The sequence below is a fragment of the Macaca nemestrina genome, chromosome 1 (assembly GCF_043159975.1).
Source record: "Macaca nemestrina isolate mMacNem1 chromosome 1, mMacNem.hap1, whole genome shotgun sequence".
Lineage (NCBI taxonomy): Eukaryota > Metazoa > Chordata > Mammalia > Primates > Cercopithecidae > Macaca > Macaca nemestrina.
Genome location: NC_092125.1, coordinates 110,010,089 through 110,027,258, shown reverse-complemented (window position 1 = coordinate 110,027,258; position 17,170 = coordinate 110,010,089). Strand labels below are relative to the sequence as shown.

General features: G+C 44.7%; 1 protein-coding gene across 4 annotated transcripts in view; it reads right to left on the bottom strand.

The window, feature by feature from the left end:
- Nucleotides 1-610: 610 nt before the first annotated feature.
- LOC105497793 (OTU deubiquitinase 7B) overlaps nt 611-17,170 on the bottom strand; it is a 137,171-nt gene continuing 120,611 nt past the window's right edge. For all 4 annotated transcript variants that reach the window (XM_071086262.1, XM_011769158.2, XM_011769160.3 and 1 more), the window contains 5 exons: nt 13,087-13,214; nt 12,626-12,775; nt 11,955-12,069; nt 10,251-10,335; nt 611-8,196 (listed from right to left, as the gene is read on the bottom strand). In XM_071086262.1, the coding sequence (XP_070942363.1) occupies nt 6,988-8,196; nt 10,251-10,335; nt 11,955-12,069; nt 12,626-12,775; nt 13,087-13,214 (1,687 nt within the window). In that variant the 3' untranslated portion in view covers nt 611-6,987. The remainder of the gene's footprint in view (nt 8,197-10,250; nt 10,336-11,954; nt 12,070-12,625; nt 12,776-13,086; nt 13,215-17,170) is intronic.

Genomic DNA, 17,170 nt, shown 5'->3' with positions numbered 1-17,170 from the left:
TGGGGCAGGGAGAGGGGTAGGAATGTGAAAGTGGTTCAAGCCTCCTTGTCCCCTCTTCCAGAAGAAAATGAAAATTAGACCTGGGGGGAATTAGGTGGGGAAGCAGGGAAACTGGTTAAAGTGGTTTTGCATGTCTTTCTCTAGAGGGCATGACACAGACATCATGTGAAGAGTGCAGTGGAGAAGTATAAAAAGAGATGGAAATGTGTCCAAGATGCAGGCACAAGTACAAGTACGCTTGTGTGCAAGTCTTGTGGATGCAGGTGGGACAAAAAGATCTTACCAGTTAATCTTGCCCATCACGTAGATACACAACCAATTGGTGCCCATTCCCGTATGTGACTCCACCCCTCCAACCCAGACACCAGATCTCCAAATGAATGATTCATGTTCAGGGCTTTCACAGGTGAGGGCTGGAAACCTCTCTTCAGCTCAACAGTCCATCCCCCGTCCCTCCCATCTGCAACCCAAGAAGCAAAGCTGGGTAAGAAAAGCTGGGAACAAGGAGAGAAGTCAAGGAGCTGCAGCTCCTTTAAAGGAGGGGGACTTGGGGACAGCAAAGCAAAAATCTTTATTTAGACATGAAAAAGACAGAAAATAAAATACAAAATAAGAGTTAATGAGCTGCTGTTTTATTGCTTTTCAATCTACAGAGACAGCAATCCTTAGGTGGGGGCACCAGTTTTCCAAAGTGACACTCAATTTTTCCCTCCCCCCAGTACACCACCCTTCTGGCCTCAGCTTTCAGTTTCCTGTCTTGGCTGCAACTGTGGAAATAGTGAAGATATTGTGAGACAGGAAGTCAGTCTGCAACAAAGAGGTATACACCTGCTAGGAAGGTGGCCCAGAAGCCTGATTCTAGAAGTCCTAAAGGCTACAGAGCATCACCACCCCACCTCCCCCTAATGCATTCCATGGGCCTCAACCTCTTGGGGGAAGAAAATACTTCCCAAAGTCTGTTGTAAAAAGAAAATAGGGGCTGGGCGCAGTGGCTCACACCTGTAATCCCAAGCACTTTAGAAAGCCAAGGCAGGCGGATCACTTGAGGTCAGGAGTTCAGGACCACCTGGCCAACATGGTGAAACCCCATCTCTACTCAAAACACAAAAATTAGCCAGGTGTAGTGGCTCACACCTATAATCCCAGCTACTTGGGAGGCTGAGGCAGGAGAATCGCTTGAACCCAGGAAGCAGAGGTTGCAATGAGCCAAGATCTCATGACTACACTCCAGCCTGGGCAACACAGCAATACTCCATCTCAAAAAAAAAGCATAAGAAGAGGTGTGTACCTAACTTTTAAATCCCATTATCCACTTTCCTTCTCACCACCATCCTTTATTCAACAGCCTCATTCTATTATTTAGCACTTTGAGGTGTGGAGACAGTGGAGGAACACGGAGGAAAAAATATCGGGCAAGGGAGTGTGGGGGCGGTGGCTCATGCCTGTAATCCTAGCACTTTGGAAGGCTGAGGTGGGTGGATCACCTGAGGTCAGGAATTCGAGACCAGCCTGGCCAACCTGGTGAATTCCGACTCTACTAAAAATACAAAAAAAAAGAAAAAAAAAAAGGCCGGGCGCGGTGGCTCAAGCCTGTAATCCCAGCACTTTGGGAGGCCGAGACGGGCGGATCACGAGGTCAGGTGATCGAGACCATCCTGGCTAAACCCCGTCTCTACTAATAAAATACAAAAAACTAGCCAGGCGAGGTGGCGGGCGCCTGTAGTCCCAGCTACTCGGGAGGCTGAGGCAGGAGAATGACGTGAACCCGGGAGGCGGAGCTTGCAGTGAGCTGAGATCTTGCCACTGCACTCCAGCCTGGGCGACAGAGTGAGACTCCGTCTCAAAAAAAAAGAAAAAAGAAAAAGAAAAAAAACATTAGCCAGGCGTGGTGGTGGGTGCCTGTAATCCCAGCTACTTGGGAGGCTGAGGAGGCAGGAGAATCGCTTGAACCCAGGAGACAAAGGTTGCAGTGAGCCGGGATCGCGCCATTGCACTCCATCCTGGGCGACAAGAACGAAACTCCGTCTCAAAAAAAAAAAAAAAAAGTGGGGGGTCGGGGGAAATTAGGAGAAAAAAATTGGGAGATTTGGATCAATACTTAACCAGGAATGGAGTGGGCAGGAGCTGAGGGTTAAGGCTGCCTCTCCCCATCCCACACACCCCCAGCAGAAGCACTAGATGAAGACCAGGGTGGAGAGGCAAGGGGCTATGTCAGATTTTTCCATTTTCAGAATCCTAGTCTGGCTGCAGGTTTGTGCCAGGAGTAAAGGCTGCTGGGAGGGGCAGCCGGAGGAGGGAGGTGGAGCTGAGTGACTCACAAGATGAGTCACAGATCCAGTTATAAGCACAGAAAGAGGCCAAGGTCCTTCCCACCCCCATTCCTCTTAACTGCTACCAGCCAGCTTCCGTTGCTCTTTTCTACTGCCCCTTACCCACTTGGCCAATGCAGGAGGTGGCACGGAGAAAGTCTACATGGGGACATCGTAATATTTTGTTACCCAACCAACATATGGAGGCAAAATACCCTGTGATTTGCAGACGGGGTGTCTGCAAAGTAAAAAAGACAGAATGCCTGCATGACTCATCCAAATCTATAGTTGAAAGGCCTGGAGGGAAAGAAGGAAATTAGAAAAATCTGGAGTGCAGGTGATTCCAGGCCGGGAAGGGGCTTCTAATTCTGTCTTCTCACCTGTGGCTGTATGTCTGGGGCACTGACTCATTGGAGAAGGAAGACACAGAGGCCGGGGACGGTGGCTTATGCCTGTAATCCCAGCACTTTGGGAGGCCAAGGCTGGCGGATCACCTGAAGTCAGGAGTTCAAGACCAGCCTAGTCAATATGGTGAAACCCCGTCTCTACTAAAATACAAAAATTAGCTGTGCATGATTGCGGGTGCCTGTAATCCCAGCTATTTGGGAGGCTGAGATGGGAGAATAGCTTGAACCCAGGAGACGGTGGTTGGAGTGAGCCGAGATCGCACCACTGCACTCCAGCCTAGGCGGCTGAGGGAGACTCTGTCTCAAAAAAAAAAAAAAAAAAGAAAAGAAAAAAGAAAGAAGACTCAGAGTCCAGAGGTGTCTGAGTAATTCAGAGACAATCATCTCTGAAATACTCTTTACTGAGGAAAAAAAAAAAAGTGACTGGAACCTTGGACACGTGGCTAAAAGGAGTAAGAATGGCAAAAGCTAGGTTCTCAGAAAACATTCAAAACCAGCCTCCTTCTTCTGGGCTCAGTATCCCCCTGCAGATATACAACATGAAGTCACTGCTAATTCTTGTTTGTCTGTGGGCCTCAGTTTTGCTTGATAGAAAAAAAAAAAAAACAAAACCAAAGCTGAGCTAATAGAAGCAAGGTACTTCCCTTCCATGGCCCTCTACAGCACTGAGTTTAACACCATCCCCACTCCTTAAAAAGACTGAATCTTTAAAAAAATCTTTGGATATAATCTTTTTATTTTGTTGATAAAAACCAGTATGGAGGAAAGACTTCTGGTTAACTCTTGTAACTTTCAATAAATGCAGCATAGGTTAAGGAAGATGCAGAGGCCTAACCTACAGTAATACTTACTCCACTGGAGATGGGGCGGAGAGCATAGCAGGGAGGGAGTAGCACTGTCTAACATCAAAAAGGGAAAAACAAGAACCCTGAAAATCTCCCCTCTCCATTAAAAACTTCAGTAGGTACCCCAGTTGCCCTGGATTAAAGGAACTAAGTGCACTTAAATGTAAGCCTGAGAGATATATCATCCCTCACTTGGGGTTAAAGGGTCTACCTTCCCCCTTCACTCACACACCCCTCCTTAACTAAGCAATTTTTCTGCCCATTTCCAGTGCAGGCCATATGTCCCTTCTTTCCTTCTGTCTAACCCAGTAACGACATGGGCTTGCCTCTTCTATTCCCTCATCCTCCCAAAATACCACAAACCAAGCTGAATCTATATTAATTTCCCAGGCATTATTCCTTCACCTCCCCCCATCCCACCAAGTCCCTCCCCAAAAGAATGAAGCAAAACAAACTTCACTATCTCCTATAAAAAATATCCATTGTCTCAGGGTCTCTCATCCTTAGAATGGAGAGGTTTTTCAATGCCTCAATAAATAGTTACCTTCCCAAATAAAAAAAAATAATTTATTTCTTAATAAAAAGCTATAAGGCCGAAAGCCCCATTTTACCATATTCACCCCACACCACCCCTCAAAATTTCCATCTTTTTTTATTTGAAAATAAGGCAAAAGGAATTGGGATTGGCTAACTTATAAATAAAAACAAACATGATACAAGGTTTTTTGTTCATTTGTCCTCAGTTGTTAAAAACAAAAGTATTAACTAGAATCTAACAACAGATCAAATCCAAACACAGCAGTCCAGTGGAGAATCAAACTTTTCCGGCTTTATTCTCTGGGAAAACCCCTGGTCTGTTTTCATTCCTATTGGTCCAGGCCAGCATCCTATGATATGAAGGCCTAAATTAGGAAAGCTAGGTGAGCTGTGCAAATTCAGGGTGTCTGAGCCACCTGTTGTTGTTTGGCGTGTGATGGGGGTGGAGGCACACACAGTGGTGTTCTCACTAGTGTTGTTCAAATCACAGAAACAGGGACGTAGCTAGGGTGAGGTGAGTAAAGCACTCACCTTGGACACAAAATTTAACGAGTGCCCAAAAACCCAGTAACCAAGATAAATACTATTTTAATGCAGCATTTTTTAAAAATCACAATTAATGTAAAAAAAATCTATGATGGACAATGTATTAAAATTTAAATTAAAATGATTCATCCCTATACTTACTCAATTCAGTCCCACTTCCCTCCTCCTAATCTCAGTCCTGTCAGATCCTGTAAGATTTCACTATTTTACTCAACATAAATTTTTTGCACTAATTTTTTAAATACTGCATTTTTAGAAGTATCTTGATTAATTAGTTTTATAGTAACCCTTAAATTTTGCACCTTAGGGGAGTGCTCATCTCATACCAGGTTCCAGACCTGCTTAGACATATACACATCCCTTCCTTTGGAATCTCACTGCTTCCTTAAAACAAATCTATTTTCAAAGAAAAAACCCTAAGAATTAATAGCCATAGGAAATTATTAAATCAGATTTGGAAAATAGGTGATTTCTGAGTTTGTTGAGGAGAAAATAACCTCTCTAAACCGTGAGCATTTCCAATGAGGACAATCTTGACTGGCTACCGAGGAGGAAAACACACACACATATATGTACGCACACATGTGCGTGCATGTATGCACAACTGCTTTAGATCAAATGTGGGGATTACGTCCCACGGGATAGGTTATGAGTACATACCTCAAAAGAGAAATCCAAACACAGAAAAACAGCCCCAGTTAATACTCTGGACACATAAGTACACTTATTCTCCTTCTTCACATCCACCCGGGAGTGTATACAATTGCATAGTTGACTTTTTTTTCCCGGAAAATAATATAAAGAAAAAGGAAAATTGGCCCAGGATAGGTCTTCTGGTTTAAAGCTCTTAGAAATGGCTCTGGCCAGAGCATAGGCTGTTTAGACTTGTGCTTTGTGCAAAATGTGAAGGAGCTCCCCCTCCTGTGTCCACATCCCCACTCCCAGCCCCTAGAGAACAGGGATGGGTCAGGGAAAGGGAGAAATCTAAAGACAGATCAGCTCATTGGGAGTCATCTGTGCTCTGTGGTTATAGTTCACTAAAATATATTTCTCTAACTACCTTTTTATAAATTGCCCCTATATATTTCAACATCAGTCCTAATATCAAAAATATCTCTTCTTATAAAGTATTTTTAATTATTTTAATAAACTAACCACAGATTAAGGTCAGCTATGGCTTAACAAAAGAAGCCGGGATGTTAAGTTCATTCTCCAAAAGTAGAGCAAAGGGAGAAAGAACCACTTAAGTAGGAGAAAAAAAATCATTTCTTAAATGTTTTTGCTTGCTGGGGTCTTTTCCTTAAAAAAAAGTCAATAAAATAAGTTGCTTTCTACAGAAACGCAGCAGCCATAAAGGATTGTAGTGCTCTACTTAGGTTTTTGGTTTTGTTTGAAATAGTCTGGCTAAAATGTCTGTCCTCCCACCCCTCCCAAGGTGCGCTCAAACCCCAATGTATGGTTATTGCCGTGGTTAAAAAATAGATCAGTTCTGTCCCAATTCACCTGGAGAAAATGCAACACGCACGACTGCTATTCTCACCACGCTCTTCCCTTTCCCACTGGGAACTTAAACAAATACAATTAAAGACTTAGATGAGGAAAAGATAGGGGGTAATCAGCAATCTCTTCTCAACTCTTCTCAAACTGTAACAGGTGACAGATGACTGCTTGGAAGGAAATAAAGCTTAAGAGGAAAACGATTTCCCTTTAAGTTCCTCCCTTTCCCATCTAAACAAACGGATTTAAACTACCCCCACCTCCTAACAGGCACCCATGAGGACACATTACTGCCTTGTCTTTCCAGATCCTTCAAGGAGAAGAATTTATCCAACCTTAATTTCTATCTTAATTCAAATCAATAGCAAATATGTCCAATTTCCCACTTCCCCTCCACACCTCTCACTCCACCACCATGTGCTTTTTCCCAACCTAAAGAACTTTGGTTTTCTTTTATTGACTGAGAACCTCCTTTGCCCATTCCTCCCCAAGACTTCTGCCCACCTCCCACCCCCACACACCAAACCTTCCCCTGCTACTTTCTCTTAGGTCCTTGGATGGGACCCAGGAGGTTGTAAGACAGAATCGCCATCTTTCCCCCTTGTACCTCAGTCTCATCAAGTCAAGCTCTGCAGGGGAATAGTACAGCCCCTGGGGCGCCATCCAGCCCCGACCTGCTCTTGCCAGCCTGGCAGCACTCCTGTGCGCACACACTTAAAAGTTTCCAGGCAGGCTCCCACAAACATTACTGCATTTGCCCCATCAACATGGGGACTGTGTTCTTGATGAGCCAATTAGTTGAGCTTAACTTTGTTTAGCCTCCTTGCCCTTCAATGTTCCACCCATTCAGAACCTGTGCACCAGGAGCTCCCCATCCGGTTCCCGCTCCCTCCTCCTCAGTTCTTCCCTGTAACAACAGGAACAGAAGTTGTTTGTCTCAGGGTGTCCATAGAAGCTGCAGTTCGGTTGTTTGCATTTGGTCTGGGTTGGGGGAAGCCCCCGGAGACCTCCAGCCCATCCATCTGGCTCAGGGGGCTCTCTGTAGCCATTGCTATAGGAATTGGCCACTCGGTAGGGGGGTGGTAACAATGTACCCCTGTGAACTCCATCCTTAGAGTGGCTGCCTGGCTCCAGAGAAGGGATGCTGTCCTGATGGGGGTAGGGTCGCCCAGGAGGGCACTGTCTGGGGAAGGTGGCATATGGTGGTAGGCCCCCGACACATGGACCTCCTGCCAATTGCCTCCGGGGTTCCTGGCAGTGGACTCCACCCCCAGAAGGCCGAGGGATAGTAAAGCCCCCAGGGTAGCCAGTAGAAAATGCCATTGCCTTGGACTCTGCTGGGGGACCGGTCGGCTGCTCTTCCCTAGCATCTGGCTCTGGCTTTTTGGCTGGAGGAGGGCCACCCCCTATTCCTCCATTCATGATCTTCCTCTCTGCCTCCTTCTGCTTCTGTTCTGCCAGGAATCTCTCCTCAGCATCAGAAAGGTAGCGCTGGATCATCTCCTCCTGATACTGGTGACGGTGACCCATCTTCAGGGTTCCAACAAAAATAAACTTCCCCTCCCCTTGCATGGCAGTCCTCAGAATGCTCAGGCTCTGCATCACCTCCTGGCTATACTTGCTCCCTCCGTTACCAATAGACTCAGCTGGGGGCTTCTCAGACACAGGCCCATCCCCAGCTGCCTCCTCCTTGCCACCCTTCCAGCTCTTCAGTGCGTTTTTCTTCTTCTTCTCCAGTGTCTCAGTGCCGCTGCTTCCCCCCGACCCTGTCCCCACCCCTCCAGGCTTCGACCCCTTGCTGTGCATCAGGCCCCCCATGTTCTTCTTGAGCTTGCTGCCCAAGGTTTTGCCAAAGCTGCCCAGTTTGTTAGCTACAGAATCTGCTCTCTTCTTTTCCTTCTCCCGATCTCGCTTTGACTTCTCCTTCCGCCGGCCGCCCTCGTTGCTGGTGGAACTGCTGCCAACTGACTCCTTGTCTGAGTCTCCAGACTCAGGAGTGGACCGGGGCTCATCTCCAGCTGAGGCAGTGGGGGACTCAGGCTGGGCCAGAGGAGCCTGGAAGAGACAAGAACACTGTTGACAGTTATCCCAGCAGCCTGGGATGGGGGAATCCCCCAGGGACTCTAGCCCATCCACCTGGCTAAGGGAGCTCCCTGCAGTCATGGCTATAGAAATTAGCCAGGTAGAAGAAGGGTGGACACCTATGAACTCCATCCTTTGTGTGACTGCCTAGTGACTGCCTTGCTCCAGAGAAGGGCTGCTGTCATGATGAGGGAAGGGTCACCTAGGATGACACTGTCCTTCCTGGGTTCCAGTCAGTCAGCTTTCTCCCCCACTGCAATCTGACTCCCTTCTGTAATAAGGAGATAGTAGAATGAAGCCTTTCTGTTCATTTAGAACAACGAGCAACCATATGATATGTGGCTTCTGGGTGAGAGGCCCAGGCACTAGAATGTTCTTCATTATAAATTTCTCTATGCCAAATTCTGCTCAAAACTAATCTCAAGAAAGTCTTGACTAATCAAAACTAACCAAGTCTAGCCACTTTGTATCCCCTCAACTTTTATACATTCCGCATTGGAGTTCATCAATTTGCCCTTACTCCTGTGCTCCTGTTCTAACTCAGAGCCCACTGAATTATGAGCTCTTTAAGCTACTCCGTCTCCTAGTGCCCAAAACAGAGGTCTATCTACAGAAGACTTAGGACAAAATAATGATCATCTCAAGTTCAACAAAGAGTCCTGAAAACCTTTCTTAAAGAATATGTTAAGCCAGGCGTGGTGACTCATGCCTGTAATCCCAGCACTTTCGGAGGCCGAGGTGGGCGGATCACCTAAGGTCGGGAGTTCCAGACCAGCCTGGCCAACATGGAGAAACCCTGTCTCCACTAAAAATACAAAATTAGCCGGACATGGTGGTGCATGTCTGTAATCCCAGCTACTCAGGAGGCTGACACTGGAGAATCGCTTGAACCCAGGAGGCGGAAGTTGCAGTGAGCTGAGATCGCACCACTGTACTCCAGCCTGGGCAACAAGAGCGAAACTTCATCTCAAAGAAAAAAATACAAAAATTAGCTGGGCATGATGGCGGGCACCTGTAATCTCAGCTACTCGGGAGGCTGAGGCAGGAGAATCGCTTGAACCCAGGAGGTGGAGGTTGCAGTGAGCCGAGATCGTGTCACTGCACTCCAGCCTGGGCGACAAGAGCAAGACTCCATCTCAAAAAATATATATATGTTTCAGTATCAGATAACAGAGCCTGGCTGGAGAGGAGATGTGGAAAACAGGAGACTAACGGTTTTAAAAAAGCAGGAAAGGGCCGGGTGCGGTGGCTCATGCCTGTAATCCCAGAACTTTGGGAGGCCAAGGTGGGTGGATCACCTGAGGTCAGGAGTTCGAGACCAGCCTGGCCAACATAGTGAAACCCCATCTCTACTAAAAATACAAATATCAGCTGGGTGTGGTGGCACACATCTGTAATCCCAGCTACTCGTGAGGCTGAGGCAGGAGAATCGCTTGAACCCGCGAAGCGGAGGTTGCTGTGAGCCAAGATTGTGCCACTGCACTTCAGCCTGGGTGACAGAGCAAGACTTCCTCTTAAAAAAAAAAAAAAAAAGGCAGGAAAGGCCAGGCGCGGTGGCTCACGCCTGTAATCCCAGCACTGCGGGAGGCCAAGGCAGGCAGATCATCTGAGGTCAGGCATTCAAGACCAGCCTGGCCAAGATGGTGAAACCTGCCCTCTACTAAAAATACACAAATTAGCTGGACTTGGTGGCGCATGCCTGTAATCCCAGCTACTCAGGAGGCTGAGGCAGGAGAATCGCTTGAACCCAGGAGGCGGAGGTTGCAATGAGCCAAGATTGTGCCATTGCACTCCAGCCTGGGCGACAGAGCAAGACTCCATCTCAAAAAATATAAATAAATAAAAAATACAATAAAAACAGGAAAAAGTGTGTTTGGAACTTATTTGACAGCTTCTAGTTACTTCTAACCTTGAATTGTAAGCCACCACTCAGAATAGATTCAGAAGGAAACCATCCCAGATCTCCTTGTTCTGTCACTGAAAATGAAATGCAGACACACCAGGGTAGATATGGGAGAAGTCTTCACCTGTGCATCAGAGGACAGTGGGATCCACTTCACATTCATGTAGCTATGCAGCAGATGCAATTTGACCTCTAGGGACAGAATTACACTATGAAAAAGAGAAAAAAAAAATTCACTGTGACCTTTCAAAAGCAAAGCAATTTGATATAGTTGGGAGAAAGGGTGGGAGAGGGCTACATGGCTTAGGACTCAAATAGGGTTGGGTTTGAACTATTTCTCCACTAATTAATAAGCTTTATGACCTTAAGCAAGTCACTTCAACCTCCCTGAAACTCAGTTGCAGCTAAGAATGGGTATAGATAATATCTATCTTGCAGGGTTGTTGTAAAGATTAAAATAGTGTTTGGAAAGAGCCAGCACAGTGTCTGGAAAATGGAAAATACTAGACAGTAGCCATTATTATTGTTGTTGTTGTAAATATTATTTAGAAGGAGCTTTTGATAATTAGGTGAGAGGTTATTTTTAAAAAGTCATAAACTCTGGATTTTAAAATCAAACTCTCTTAGCTGGGACCCAGTGGCAGGAGCCCAGAGAGGAAAGCGCTGGGTAAGTACTAAGGGAGGAGCTTTTGCATTCATACACTCTCCATCAGGAAGTTGATGGAGGAGGCAGAAGGAAAGCTTAACAAGCCATAGGGAGGTAGAGTGGGGGCTGAGAGGGTAGGGAACATATTTATCTTGCTATTAGTTTAAATTCCAGAAGGGCAAAAACTCAGAGCAAACTATTTTGATCACTTATTTATTTATTTATTTATTTTGGATGGAGTTTCGCTCTTGTTGCCCATACTGGAGTGTAATGGCACCATCTCAGCTCACCGCAACCTCTGCCTCCTGGGTTCAAGTGATTCTCCTGCGTCAGCCTCCCGAGTAGCTGGGATTATAGACATGCGCCACCACGCCTCGCTAATTTTGTATTTTTAGTAGAGACGAGGTTTCTCCATGTTGACCAGGCTGGTCTCAAACTCCCGACCTCAGGTGATTCGCCCACCTCAGCCTCCCAACATGCTGGGATTACAGGCATGAGCCACCGCGTCCAGCCTTGATCAACTCTTTAAAACTCCTCTCACTTGGGCTAAGATAAGTGATTTGATTCTCCTGATTTTCTTTCTTTCTTTCTTTCTGTTTTTTGAGACACAGTCTCACTCTGTCACCCAGGCTGGAGTGCAGTGGCACGATGTCGGCTCACTGCAACCTCCAGCTCCCAAGTTCAAGTGATTCTGCTACCTCAGCCTCCCAAGTAGCCGGGACTACAGGTGCACGCTACCACACCCAGTTAACTTTTTTATTTTTAGTAGAAACGAGGTTTCACCATATTGACCAGGCTGGTCTTGAACTCCTGACCTCGTGATCCACCCACCTCGGCCTCCCAAAGTGCTGGGATTACAGGCATAAGCCACCACGCCCGGCCTTATTATCCTGATTTTCTGATTACTCTTTTAGGAATGAATCAGTACATGAACACTTTTCCTATTGTAAGAAAAGAACAAGTTGAGATGCTAGGATTCCCATCTCTTTCAGAGGGAGAAAAAGCAGCTACACCATGAAAGAGTCCCGGTGCCCAACCTGTCCTCTACCTCCCCATCTTCACAAAACTCGCCTTAGCTTGTGACTGTCTTGCCTGAGCTGAGGAAAAATCCCGGGGAGATGGATGCTGCATGTGGAAGAAATCCCACCTACAAAGTAGATGAAAAGACTAGGCCTGGCTTACCTGGCCAATCGGACATTGTCATTATCATCTTTGCCCCACTCCCATCCTTTTCCAGGGTCCACAGCAAAGTGCAAGGGCAGCAGCTTATACTCTGAATCTGTAAGTGGGATCACAGCTGGGGAGGAAGAAACGTATCATTAAGGAATTTCCTTGAGAGAGAAAGGCAACTGAACACAGACTTACTTCACTAAAATCATACTAAGATCTTTAATTGTAGTCACTTCTCAGTTCTTACATGTGAATTAGCCCAGCATTAAAACTAATTGGCTAGTTTTCCCGCTACCACACAGCACATGTTTTAGGCCACAAATCTCCCTGAGTCCCCACCAGTCAGTTAACTAACTCTCACGATGTTCTTTCCAGTTAATGTATATTCAGATAATTCAGTCATAATTTAACACAAATTAGAAAAGCATCATTTAGAAGCTCTTACCACCTTAATCATAAGCCTTTACTCCAGAAGTGGGAATATAGGTCTTGCTTTACTCCCAAACCCCCACTTTTTTTTTTTTTTTAATTTGAAAACTCTGGCATAACTTATAGCTTAATAAAACAGTATCAACATGTGCTGTCTGGGCTTACATGTCACTTAATTCTTTCCTCCTACATTAGATCTCATTCAAGTTTTTCAAGTAAAAATAATGCAGACCAAAAGACATGTCATTCAGCACCTTGTTCCTTGGTATTCTCCTTCTGCTCCATGGACACGAGTGCAGAAAAGTGGGCCTGATCATATGCGAGCACCAGAGGGGAGCGGTGACATTGGCTGGCTGGGACCTCCAAAGGCAGATAGATTCCTCCAAAGGGAATAGGGGCAAATGCTGCAGGAAGCCATGAAGATTATTATGAAGGCTATGTTTCTGCCTAGTGGACAATCCCTTCATCCCATTCTGCCAACTGAGCCCCTGCTTTCATTCCAACATGTTTAATAATTCTTTCCTAAGAAGCTCTGTCAACTAATCCCAACTGCTTTACTCAGAATCTCTTGAGCATTTTGCACTATTCTAATTGATAACTTGCTTTTTCCCCAAGGGTCTATATATCCCCTTTCCTGCCTTCCTTCCAATGCTTAGCCTAAGGCTCTGCAAAAGGGGGTGCTCAGGATGGAGTGAGGACTGACTGGCTGACTCACCTTCCCCTCCGGAGTCCCTCAGCATGGTGTCTGCCACGACGACTATGGGCCTCCTAAGCACATGAGCAAGGACAAAGACGTGAAACTCTTCAAGGCTCTCATATACAGGCTCCTCAGAACTCTCCACCCTGGAACGGCGGGAGGGGAAGAGAGTAGAAGGGGTGCGGTAAAAATGAGAGAGTAGAAACAGGAGACCCTGAAGACCAGTTCTGCACAAAGGGAAAAGAAGAATGCCCTTTCCTGGTTTTCCAATCTTAAGGCTGCCACCGATGTAGCTGATTATTTTATGCTACCATAGCTGTTTCTACTTCCTTTTCACATATGGGGAAATCCAAGAAAAGAGATTTGAAGTCTCTGGGGTTAAAGCAGTGTTAGGAATTTGGAGGTAATCCCTATCTCTTAATATTCCTCCTGTTCAATAGCCTCTCTCCATTCTCTTTATCCAGTAGCTCAATACACAACTGCATAGCTTCATCCTACTTACTTCATATACTACAACCACCCACACGTCACACTCATGTCTTATAAAAACGACCAAACACAATTCCTTTCCTATGTTCCTTCACTTAAAGAACAGCCTCACCATCTATCCAGTAGCCCAATCAGAAATTTGTGGAATATTTACTGTGCTTTTATCTCTCACCTTCCAGTAATCACGTGGTTTCACCAATCCCATTTCCTGTGTGTTTCTTTTATCTGTCTCCCATGGCCTATCTTCAGTCTACCTCACTGTTCACATCCATGGCCCTTTCCTGGATTACTACAACTGCCTCTTATCTCACTCCTTTCCACTTCATTAACCAGTGGAGTCAGTGTGTTCAAATATGGAGGGACAAATTTGCTCCTGTCATTCACATACTCAATATTCAATGGCTTCCACCCCCTAAAGCAATTTTATTCAATACTGGATGCTTATTACAAACAAAGATTTCTGGGCCTTACCTCTGTCCAACTCAACTGGACTTTTCTGGGGTGGAGGTCCAGAAATTAGCATTTTAAATAACTCTCCCAGATTATTCTTATGTACAACCAAATCTGGATAGGTTATAATTTTTAACCATTATGGAAAATTTCAAAATTTTAAACACATTCAATACTAGAAATGATAGTATACTAAACACTCATGCATCCATCACCCAGCTTTAACAATTATAAACACATGGTCAACCTTTTTTTTTCCTTTAAAGAGAAAGTTTATTACAGCATATTACAGGCTTGTGTCAGTACTAAATGGATCAATAAACAGATTCTAGGCTGCACTTTCAGGAATGCACCCAAAGCTATTCCTCAGATCTAGGGTAGCATGGGAACTGCTTGCTGCTCCTGCACATTTTTTTTTTTTTATATTTTAAGTTCTAGGGTACATGTGCACAATGTGCAGGTTTGTTTTACATGTCTACATGTGCCATGTTGGTGTGCTGCACCCATTAACTTGTCATTTACATTAGGTATATCTCCTAATGCTATCCCTCCCCCCGCCCCCCACCCTACAACAGGCCCTGGTGTGTGATGTTCCCCACCCTATGTCCAAGTGTTCTCATTGTTCAATTCCCACCTATGAGTGAGAACACGCAGTGTTTGGTTTTCTCTCCTTGAGATAGTTTGCTCAGAATGATGGCTTCCAGCTTCATCCATGTCCCTGCAAAGGACATGAACTCATGCTTTTTTATGGCTGCAGAGTATTCCATGGTGTGTATGTGCCACATTTTCTTAATCCAGTCTATCATTGATGGACATTTGGGTTGGTTCCAGGTCTTTACTATTGTGAATAGTGCCACAATACACATACGTGTGCATGTGTCTTTACAGCAGCATGACTTATAATCCTTTGAGTATATACCCAGTAACGGGATGGCTGGGTCAAATGGTATTTCTAGTTCTAGATCCTTGAGGAATCGCCACACTGTCTTCCACAATGGTTGAACTAGTTCACAGTCCCACCAACAGTGTTCCTATTTCTCCACATCCTCTCCAGCACCTGTTGTTTCCTGACTTTTTAATGATCGCCATTCTAACTGGTGTGAGATGGTATCTCATTGTGGTTTTGATTTGCATTTCTCTGATGGCCAGTGATGATGAGCATTTTTTCATGCGTCTGTTGGCTGCATAAATGTCTCCTTTTGAGAAGTGTCTGTTCATATCCTTCGCCCACTTTTTGATGGAGTTGTTTTTTTCTTGTAAATTTGTTTGAGTTCTTTGTAGATTCTGGATAGTAGCCCTTTGCCAGATGGGTAGGTTGTAAAAATTTTCTCCCATTCTGTAGGTTGCCTGTTCACTCTGATGGTGGTTCCTTTTGCTGTGCAGAAGCTCTTTAGTTTAATTAGATCCCATTTGTCTATTTGGGCTTTTGTTGCCATTGCTTTTGGTGTTTTAGACATGAAGCCCGTGCCCATGCCTGTGTCCTGAATGGTATTGCCTAGGTTTTGTTCTAGGGTTTTTACGGTTGTAGGTCTAACATTTAAGTCTTTAATCCATCTTGAATTAATTTTTGTATAAGATGTAAGGAAGGGATCCAGTTTCAGCTTTCTACTTACAGCTAGCCAGTGTTCCCAGCACCATTTATTAAATAGGGAATCCTTTCCCCATTTCTTGTTTTTGTCAGGTTTGTCAAAGATCAGATGGTTGTACATGTGTGGTATTATTTCTGAGGGCTCTGTTCTGTTCCATTCGTCTACATCTCTGTTTTGGTGCCAGTACCATGCTGTTTTGGTTACTATAGGCTTGTAGTATAGTTTGAAGTCAGGTAGCATGATGCCTCCAGTTTTGTTCTTTTGGCTTAGGATTGTCTTGGCAATGAGGGCTCTTTTTCGGTTCCATACAGACTTTAAAGTAGTTTTTTCCAATTCTGTGAAGAAAGTCACTGGTAGCTTGATGGGGATGGCATTGAATCTATAAATTACCTTGGGCAGTATGGCCATTTTCACGATATTGATTCTTCCTATCCATGAGTATGGAATGTTCTTCCATTTGTTTGTGTCCTCTTTTATTTCGTTGAGCAGTGGTTTGTAGTTCTTGAAGAGGTCCTTCATATCCCTCGTAAGTTGGATTCCTAGGTATTTTATTCTCTTTGAAGCAATTGTGAATGGGAGTTCACTCATGATTTGGCTCTCTGTCTATTATTGCTGTATAAGAATGCTTGTGATTTTTGCACATTGATTTTGTATCCTGAGACTTTGCTGAAGTTGCTTATCAGCTTAAGGAGATTTTGGGCTGAGACGACGGGGTTTTCTAAATATACAATCATGTCATCTGCAAACAGGGACAATTTGACTTCCTCTTTTCCTGATTGGATACCCTTTATTTCTTTCTCCTGCCTGATTGCCCTAGCCAGAACGTCTAACACTATGTTGAATAGGAATGGTGAGAAAGGGCATCCCTGTCTTGTGCCCTGGAAGTTTTCAAAGGGAATGCTTCCAGTTTTTGCCTATTCAGTATGACATTGGCTGTGGGTTTGTCATGAATAGCTCTTATTATTTTGAGATATGTCTCATCAATATATAGTTTATTGAGAGTTTTTAGCATGAAGAGCTGTTGAATTTTGTCGAAGGTCTTTTCTGCATCTACTGAGATAATCATGTGGTTTTTGTCTTTGATTCTGTTTATACGATGGACTATGTTTACTTATTTGCATATATTGAACCAGTCTTGCATCCCAGGGATGAAGCCAACTTGATCTTGGTGGATAAGATTTTTGATGTGCTGCTGGATTCGGTTTGCCAGTATTCTATTGAGGATTTATGCATCAATGTTCATCAGGGATATTGGTCTAAAATTCTTTTCTGTTGTGTCTCTGCCAGGCTTTGCTATCCGGATGATGCTGGCCTCATAAAATGAGTTAGGGAGGATTCCCTCTTTTTCTATTGATTGGAATAGTTTCAGAAGGAATGGTACCAACTCCTCCTTGTACCTCTGGTAGAATTCGGCTGTGAATCCGTCTCGTCCTGGACTTTTTTTGATTGGTAGGCTATTAATTATTGCCTCAATTTCGAGCCTGCTATTGGTCTATTCAGGGATTCAACTTCTTCCTGGTTTAGTCTTGGGAGGGTGTATGTGTCCAGGAATGTATCCATTTCTTCTAGATTTT